The sequence below is a fragment of the Microtus ochrogaster genome (genome assembly GCF_000317375.1).
Source record: "Microtus ochrogaster isolate Prairie Vole_2 chromosome 14 unlocalized genomic scaffold, MicOch1.0 chr14_random_2, whole genome shotgun sequence".
In the NCBI taxonomy this organism is placed as follows: Eukaryota; Metazoa; Chordata; class Mammalia; order Rodentia; family Cricetidae; genus Microtus; species Microtus ochrogaster.
Genome location: NW_004949097.1, coordinates 15552315 through 15560836, shown reverse-complemented (window position 1 = coordinate 15560836; position 8522 = coordinate 15552315). Strand labels below are relative to the sequence as shown.

The following is an 8522-nucleotide window of genomic DNA, read 5'->3' as shown; positions in this document are numbered from 1 at the left end:
CACCAAATCTCATTACAGATGGTTGTGAGCCACCATGTGGTTGCTGGGAATTGAACTCAGGACCTTTGGAAGAGCAGGCAGTGCTCTTAACCGCTGAGCCATCTCTCCAGCCCTACAATTTCATATATATTTATTAGTGGCTTATTGCTTTTATGTTATGTATTTTTTTTTTTTTTTGCTTTTCTTAGTTTGTTGTCCATGTTTTGTTGTTTTGAGACAGAGTATCAACTGTATAACTCTGAGTGATCTGGAATTCAGAGATTTGCATGCCTTTGCCTCCCAAGACCTGGGATTAATGGTGTGCACCACCACATCCAAGTGGTTTTCTGTTGTTTTTTGTTTTTGTTTTGTTTTGTTTTGCTTTGTGTGTGTGTGTGTGTGTGTGTGTCTGTCTGTCTGTCTGTCTGTCTGTCTGTCTGAGTATGTGTATGCCACATGAGTACAGTACCCTCAGAAGGCATTGAATCTCTTGTAGCTAGAGTTACAGTTGGTTGTGAACTGAACCAACTATGAAGTGGGGCCAGGAACCAAACCCAGGTCCTCTGCAAGAGCGATTACCTCTGCTTTTGTTTTTGAGACAGGAACTCCTGTATCCATCCTAGCCTGCCCTCACCTGGCATGTATTTAAGGATGATCTTGAACTTCTGATTGTCCTTTCCCACCTCCTAAGTACTGGGATTAAAGACATGCCCCACTACACCCATTTTGGTTTGTTTTTAATAGTAATAGTATTTATTATTGTTATTGTGGTGGTAGTGGTTTTATGAGTCAGGGTCTCACTGTGTACACTGTGTAGACCAGACTGACCTCCAGTTTACAGAAGTCATACCTTGGCCTCCCTAGTGCTGGGATGAAACATGTGGACCACCACACCTGACCTTTGTTTTTATCTTTAAATTAATTTCATGTTTGTGGGGCTATGTGCACTCGAGTGCAGGCCTACGGAGGCCAGAGACATCACATACTCCTGGAACTGGAGTTACCTGAGCTACCTGGTGTAGGTGCTGGAAGCCGAACTTAAGTGCTCCCCAAAATCAGCACACACTCAGGACCATTCTCTAACCCACACACCAGGCTTTATACAGTGCTGGGGTAAACCAGGGTTCTGTCCGTGCTAGTCAAGCACTCTACAGTTGAGCTGTATCCCCAGTGGGAAAGCTTTAAACATTAAAAATGTATTTTTACGGGCTGGAGAGATGGCTCAGTGGTTAAGAGCATTGCCTGCTCTTCCAAAGGTCCTGAGTTCAATTCCCAGCCAACCACATGGTGGCTCACAACCATCTGTAATGAGGTCTGGTGCCCTCTTCTGGCCTGCAGACATACACACAGACAGAATATTGTATGCATAATAAATAAATATTTTTTAAAAATGTATTTTTACTAATCTTTATATCTAGCTTTTAATTCTGTCCCCAAGTAACAATAGAAAATGAAAATATAATTCTCATGTAGATGCTGCCCGGTAGCTCAGATTGATTTTTCTGCAAGTGCTTTTATTTCCTACATTTAGTTACTTGAAAAGTAACCTTAAGTATGTTTCTATGCCCACTGCTATTTTTAATGTCCCTACTGATAATAGTTTTCTCATTCTCAATTTTCCTTTTTTTCCTTTGAATAATATTAAAGCAGAAAGTGCATGCAAGTGCTGAAGAACCTGTCTCACAGGGAATTCTTTCGTTGTCTCAGTGGTTGTTTACAATTGTTAGACCGAGGAGCCATGTTATGTTGTTCATGTTGCCTTTTGTCATGTATATTGAGAGAAGCTAATCACTCGATCCCCAGTCAGTAGAACCTTCAGCGGCTGTAGCAGGTTGATTTTCTTCCATAGGGGAAACAAATTCTCTTACATTCAAAGACTGCAAAGGATTTTACACATTTTATAGTATTCAGTTCTCCCCTTAAGATAATAAGGATAGATTTACATCTGTGCCTGTGAATATATCAGTTCACTAGCAACAAAACGCTAGTTTTAGAGTTTAGAGTAGATTCTGCCTGGTAATCTGTATGCTGCGTAAAAGCACAGAGACTGTAGTTTTGCACTAACTAGATATAAGGGGATTGTTTGGTTTGCTTGCTTGTTTATTGTTGCTGTTTTGAGATTTGGCCTTAAGCTTGCCACATCAGTGACCTTGAACTCTTGTTCCTCCTGCTGGCACCTTTCCAGTACCCAGGCTATAGGTGTGTACCACCAAACGTGGTTTAAGTGGTACTCGGGATTGATTGCCTCTGAGCTGCAATCCCTTCCCTGTTTTTGACTTTTATGGAAATTGACTAAACAAATTTCAAGAATATTAATGGATGTTTTTGTGTTTGTATGTGTGTAACCACAAACAAGGCAAGGGAAGGTTTTATACAGACAAGAGCCCCCATGTTTGCAGCACGTCACGCTTTTCAGCCTTTTTTGTGAACTATAGCGTGCATTATACAGTGAGATGCAGCAACATTAGATGCTCGTCAATATGATTGAGGTCATAAAACTAGTCACAATGCAATCCTGGTACTATTGGAAGTTAATTAGAGCCGAGGGTTTGGCTGGAGAGCAGTACCCCAGATGATTAAGGGATGTGAAGTCTTTGTTTTTGAGTCTTTTCTTGATCCTGACTAATTATAATTGTGGTGGTCCTATTAAAAAGACTAAACTCAATGAAACTCCTGGTTTTGAATGAATTTCAACTTAATAATGTTTCTTTCACTCTCCTTTTCACAAGAGTTAACTGTTTCAAGAGGAGTACACATGTCTTCCGCCTTCCATCAAGAGCACTAAAATCTTAATTGCTGTTATACACATACACTTAAGGCCTTTTTTACATCTTGCTTGTTGTATTTGTTGATGTAAGTTTTAAGTAGAAAAGAATATATGATGTTTACACATTCAAAATACTCCTGATTTTTAGAAATATATGCAAGAGGCGCGAAGCCTAGGAAAGAACATGAGGCAGCCGAAGTTGTCAGATCTCTCACCTGCTGTGATCGCACAAACCAACTGGAAATTCGTAGAAGGCTTATTAAAAGAATGCAGAATGAAGGTACGTATACTGCTGCCATGCGGTGTGCTTCATATTATACCACGTGTGGGTCCGACCTGAGTCCACGCAGTGTGCTTCATATTATACCACGTGTGGGTCCGACCTGGGTCCACGCGGTGTGCTTCATATTATACCATGTGTGGGTCTGACCTGAGTCCACACGGTGTGCATTCATTCATATTATACCACGTGTGGATCCGACCTGAGTCCACACGGTGTGCTTCATATTATACCACGTGTGGGTCCAACCTGAGTCAGCCCAGTTCTGCATGGAGCTTCTCTGAAAAGAAAATTTATTGTTTATTTTTATTTTTTATAAGTCTGTGGCTACATGTGGGCAGCGCCCATGAAGGTCAAAAAAGGGCATCAGATCCTCTGTAACTGGCATTACAAATGGTTGCGAGGTACCGTGTGGGTGTGGGAATCAAACCCAGGTCCTCTGCAAGAACAGCCAATGCTCTTAACCACTGAGCCACCTCTCCAAGCTCAGAAGAAACTTTTTTGTAGACCTGGATATGACCTTCACTGAAATCGTGAACCTCCATGAAGTCTCCGTTGCCCCCAGCATCAATGACACGGGAGCCTTGCATAGTTTTTCTCATCTTTTTTTTTTTATATGTATACAGTGTTCGGCCTGCATGTATGCCTGCAGGCCAGAAGAGGGCACAGATGACTGAGAGCCACCATGTGGTTGCTGGGAGTTGAACTCAGGACCTCTGTAATTGCAGACAGTGCTTTTAACCTCTGAGCCATCTCTCCAGCCCATCTTTTTAACTATTGTATTGAGTATGGTGTGTGTGTGCGCGCTCGTGTACCTAGGCACACATGTGGAAGTCAGAGAACAACAGAGTCAGTTCTTACCGTCCACCTCGTTTTGAGGCAGCATCTTTCTTGTTTGTTGCTATAACTATGGCTGTTTGAAAATAGCAGACCCATGATCTTCATCCCAATCTTCCATATCAGCATTGAGACTGGAGGTGTGTGTCCCCTTACCCAGTTTTACATGGGTTCCCAGGATCTGAACTCAGGTGGTCAGGCCTGTACAACAACAAGCCATCTGCTCAGCCCTTAGGTCTTGTCCTCTTCTTCAGTGTGATGTCAAGCCACTCATAAGTTATATAAAGAATGTTACTCTCTTATGTGACAAACAACGTACATACCTGTATAAAGCGTTGCTGTGCTTATGCACGTTACTACATGTGCTTAAGGGGAAAGATCTGAACTATGTTATAACTATGTTGTCGTCAGCCTCTGTGGATATTAGATATAATTCTTCTCTCACAGAACAGCCTTTATATGAAGTATCTATATAAATGAAAAACCTCAGTTTTTTTTTTTTAAAGTAACGTGAGCATATTCAGTAAAAGCGCTGTCTTCAATATCCGTGTTTATGGGTCATTAGACAAGGCACCGCTTGGGGAGCTGTATGCTCTCTCACTTTACATGTGCAATGCTAGCTAAGGTGGGTGCAATTAATTTGCCTGAAACTGGTTTTCATTTTCTGATACATCTTGTGAGCAAAGAAAAGAGAAAAGGAACAGAAGGGGAGAATCCTGGTTCTCTCACAAACTAGGAAGTTCTCAAAAACAGAAAATGGGAGGAAAAGAAAAAGCATAGAGTTGCTCATTTCTGTTGTGGTTTTAGCTTAAGTGCAGAAAGCTTTAGTTTGCCAAGGTGCTAGAGTCAGGAAAGGTCAAATGGTCGTGATAGCTCAAGGTGCTGGTGTCAGTGCACTTTCTAGACTCAAGGTGATTGTAGAAGATCTAGAACAATTATATTATTACAGAAGTTAATAATCTAAATTACATGTATTTTTCAATGTCACAATGCCTTACAAGCATTTTATTTCTTCATTGGTGCCCTAACACTCCTCTGACATAATAGTAAAATGTAGAAAGTATTACTCTAATCAGCTGACCACCATATTAAGATATTTTCTCCATGGTGACTGAAAATATGTAACTAGAATTGTAATGAAGGAAGCCAGATTTTCTGACCTAGTGATTGATTCCTCGATTTTGAGTTTCACTGCTGTAGTAATTTATGACCAGCCATGATGTTTTCAGACAAAACGCATGTTGGTAGAGAAGATGGGACATGAAGCAGTCGAGCTGGGCCATGGAGAAGCGAACATCACTGGCTTGGAAGAAAATACCTTAATTGCCAGCCTCTGTGACCTACTGGAGAGGATATGGAGCCATGGCTTACAGGTCAAGCAGGTAAATAACTCAAGAGGTGATAGTGACTTGGGCAGTCAAGGGCTTATTCATGTCAGGTACCGTTCAGTGTGGTGCACACCTTTAATCCCAGCACTGGGAAAGCAGAGCAGGTGGATCTCTGTTGAGGGCAGCCTGGTCCTAATGAAGGAAAGAAGGCCAGGTGGTGGTGGCACACCCTTAATCCCAACACTCAGGAGGCAGAGGCAGGCAGGCAGTTCTGCAGTGCTAGCCCCAGGCCAGTCAGGGTTACACAGAGACCTTGTCTCAAAAAAAAAAAGCAAAAGAAAAGGAGGCAAGGATGAGGCTGCCAAGTGGCAGGTGCTCAAAAGACCCTCCTGGAAGTTCTCCTCTAATTTCCATACGTGAATGAGAAGTATGACAAAAAGATCTCACAAGATAACTAGATACATATCACAGGCCATTCAGTTCCAGGAAAAACAAACAAACAATCCAGACTAGATGTGGTGGCATACACCCTTAATCTCACCACATGGGAGACAGAGAAAGATAGAGGTAAACTGGCATACAAAGTGAGTTCCAGGCCAGCTGAGCCTCAACAGTGAGACTATCTCAAAAAATAAAAATAAATAAAATAAAGAGACAAAGAAAGAAACATAATCTATGATCAGGAGGTGGTTGGAGGATCTTTAGTGATACACAGGAAGATACAAAATTGCTTGTGTGTTGGGAGAGCTGCCACCCCCTCCCCCCCCCCCCCCCCCCGCACCGAGGAGAGAGAGGGGGGCCTGTCCTTCACCATGGATGTGGGAGAGCTGGCCGCTATGGCATGGACCTAGGAAGGCTGGCTCTGCCCCTTGCCTGAGGGGGCGATTCCAGTGGTCCCAACTACCAGCTTAGCTACCATCCAGACCTACATTCTGGGCCTTGGATTGGCCTACCCTAGTATCTGCCCCATCTATAACTGCTGGAGTTTATAAAGGGACTGGTCTTGTGGAACAATAGTCACAGAATCTCAGTTACTTGGGGCAACTGCAGGATATCTGAGAGGTGTTTCCATGAGGATCCAGTGACAACTGTGTGGCCAGAAACCTTGAACCAGACCAGTGACTCTCTGCAATGAGCATTTTGTGGGTGGGGCTGACTGGACAAAGAGGTACACTGCGTGATACCCCGCAGCACTTAATACCACTAGGATGAATGAAGAGGTGTTGGAAAGATGGAGGAGTGTGGTGGGGTTTTGGGTTTTTTTTTTTCTGCTTTGTTTTGTTTTATTTAATTTTTGGGTGGGTTCTTTGAGGGGATGCTACAGGGTAAGGGATGGATATTGAGGGGCTGGGAGGTGAGCGGGATTGGTGCATGATGTGAAATTCCCAAAGACTCAATAAAGAATTATGTTTTAAAAAATTGTAAATATGTTACAGAAATTATACCCTTTGTTGATTATAGTAAGTATCTACTTTTATACAGATTTTTTAAAATGTGCTAACCAAGCCAGGTGTGGTGGTGCATTGTGTTCAGTTCCATTTTTGTGGGGTATTCACCAGAGAAGACTGCTCAGACATGGGCTTAAGCCAACAGGAATGTTTATTAGCCATCTGGCGACTATGCTGGCTGTAGCACTGAGCCTTCAGGGTGAGCCTTTAAGACAAAAACCATGTCCTGCGTTGACACACTTCAGTTAACAAGAACAGTTAGCCAGAAGCAGAACTACAGAAGCCAAAAAGCAAGGTTAGTGCATTCAGAGACTTTCCCAGAACTATGGACTTTGTTTATGTGCTGAGTTTTACAGCGTAAATGCCACTCTATCATGGAGTCAGTTGTGCTAAGGTCTAGGGGCCTATTAAGGTCTAGGGCCCTGTTACACTATTACTGGGGTGGCAGAGTCAGATGGACCTCTGTAAGAGAAGTCCTGTCCGTCTGTCCGTCCCTCCCACCGCAAAAAAAAAAAAAATGCTAACCAAAATTAATAGTTCTTTATCATTTTAAGTTATCTAGTAATTCAAGGTGGAGAAATTTAAATGGTCTCTCTGTTTTTGTTTCAGGTTGCTTTTTCTAAAAGGCTCTTTGTCTTTCTCCTCTCTAATTTTCATCCATCATTGCTGCTCCATAAATCTAAAGATATTTCATACCAAGATAGACAAATGCAACTAGTCTTTTATGTCCATGTTTTTTACTGTGGCCTAATCACATACAACTAAGCAACAGATGAGCTAAGTCCAGAGTGCTTCAACACTGCCCTGGCCTTCTTAACTGCTTCCCTCTGCCAGGCTCTTGCCAGGATTCTCAGCAAAGCAAAGGAAGACTTGTACAACACATAAAATGAGATGCTCAGAATGTTACACAAGACTGAGAATATGGCTTGGTGTTACAGTGCTTGCCTGTAAAGCAGTTTCCTGTTTTCAGTCTCCAGCATTACCAAAAGTGGGGAGCGGAGGGGGGATAGCAGGTGGGGAGGTTCACATAGCTGAGAACGGATGATCCTGAGTCGCCAGACTTTTCAGTGGCCAATATAATATAGGTCCTGATGATAGATTATTTTTGATTAATTGTTTCTTTAAAGTGAGCATTTGATGTGTCTTGTGTTTTCAGGGGAAGTCTGCCTTGTGGTCACATTTAATTCATTTCCAGGACAGAGAAGAGAAACAAGAGCACCTTACAGATTCACCAGGTAAGAAGGTGTTGAGATAAGATAGATTGCTTCAAGTCTCATGTATACTGGGCTAACCTTGTACTCTTGATCCTCCTGTCTTCACCTCCCAAGTGCTGCGTTTATAGGCATGAGCCACCACACCTAGCTTGAGATAGATTGGTTTGATAGAACAGGCAGTAGGAGACAATGAGAAGAATCATTTTAGATGAGTTTGTCTCTATCTGAAATTTACCCATGTTGTCAGTAAGGATAAAATAGAAGAAGCAATATTATGAGATATGAATCTACAGAAACTTACTTGACTTTTCTGTCTTCTGCTTTCTTTTTCTCTTTTTTTCAATTACAGTATTGTTTGACCAATATCTTAGACGTATTTCTAGCTAGCTCTTACATCTTAAATTAACCCATTTCTATTAATCTGTGTATCACCACAAGACTGTGGCCTACTGGAAAGGTTTTGGCTGACATCTTTCTCCTTCAGCAGCTACATGACATCTCCCTGACTCTGTCTACTTTCTCTCTATATTCTGTTTGGATTTCCCACCTGGCTTTATTGTACTAAGCTATTAGCTAAAACTGTTTCTTTAATAATCAGTAGTAAAGCCGGGCGGTGGTGGTGCACGCCTTTAATCCCAGCACTTGGGAGGCAGAGGCAGGCGGATCTCT

The 8522-nt window shown here is 42.2% G+C and overlaps 1 protein-coding gene across 3 annotated transcripts in view; it reads left to right on the top strand.

The window, feature by feature from the left end:
* The window catches only part of Dennd5b (DENN domain containing 5B), a 120127-nt gene that overhangs the window by 78407 nt on the left and 33198 nt on the right, over nucleotides 1–8522 (top strand). For all 3 annotated transcript variants that reach the window (XM_005364627.2, XM_005364628.2, XM_026787881.1), the window contains 3 exons: nucleotides 2895–3026; nucleotides 5093–5245; nucleotides 7796–7874. In XM_005364627.2, the coding sequence (XP_005364684.1) occupies nucleotides 2895–3026; nucleotides 5093–5245; nucleotides 7796–7874 (364 nt within the window). The remainder of the gene's footprint in view (nucleotides 1–2894; nucleotides 3027–5092; nucleotides 5246–7795; nucleotides 7875–8522) is intronic.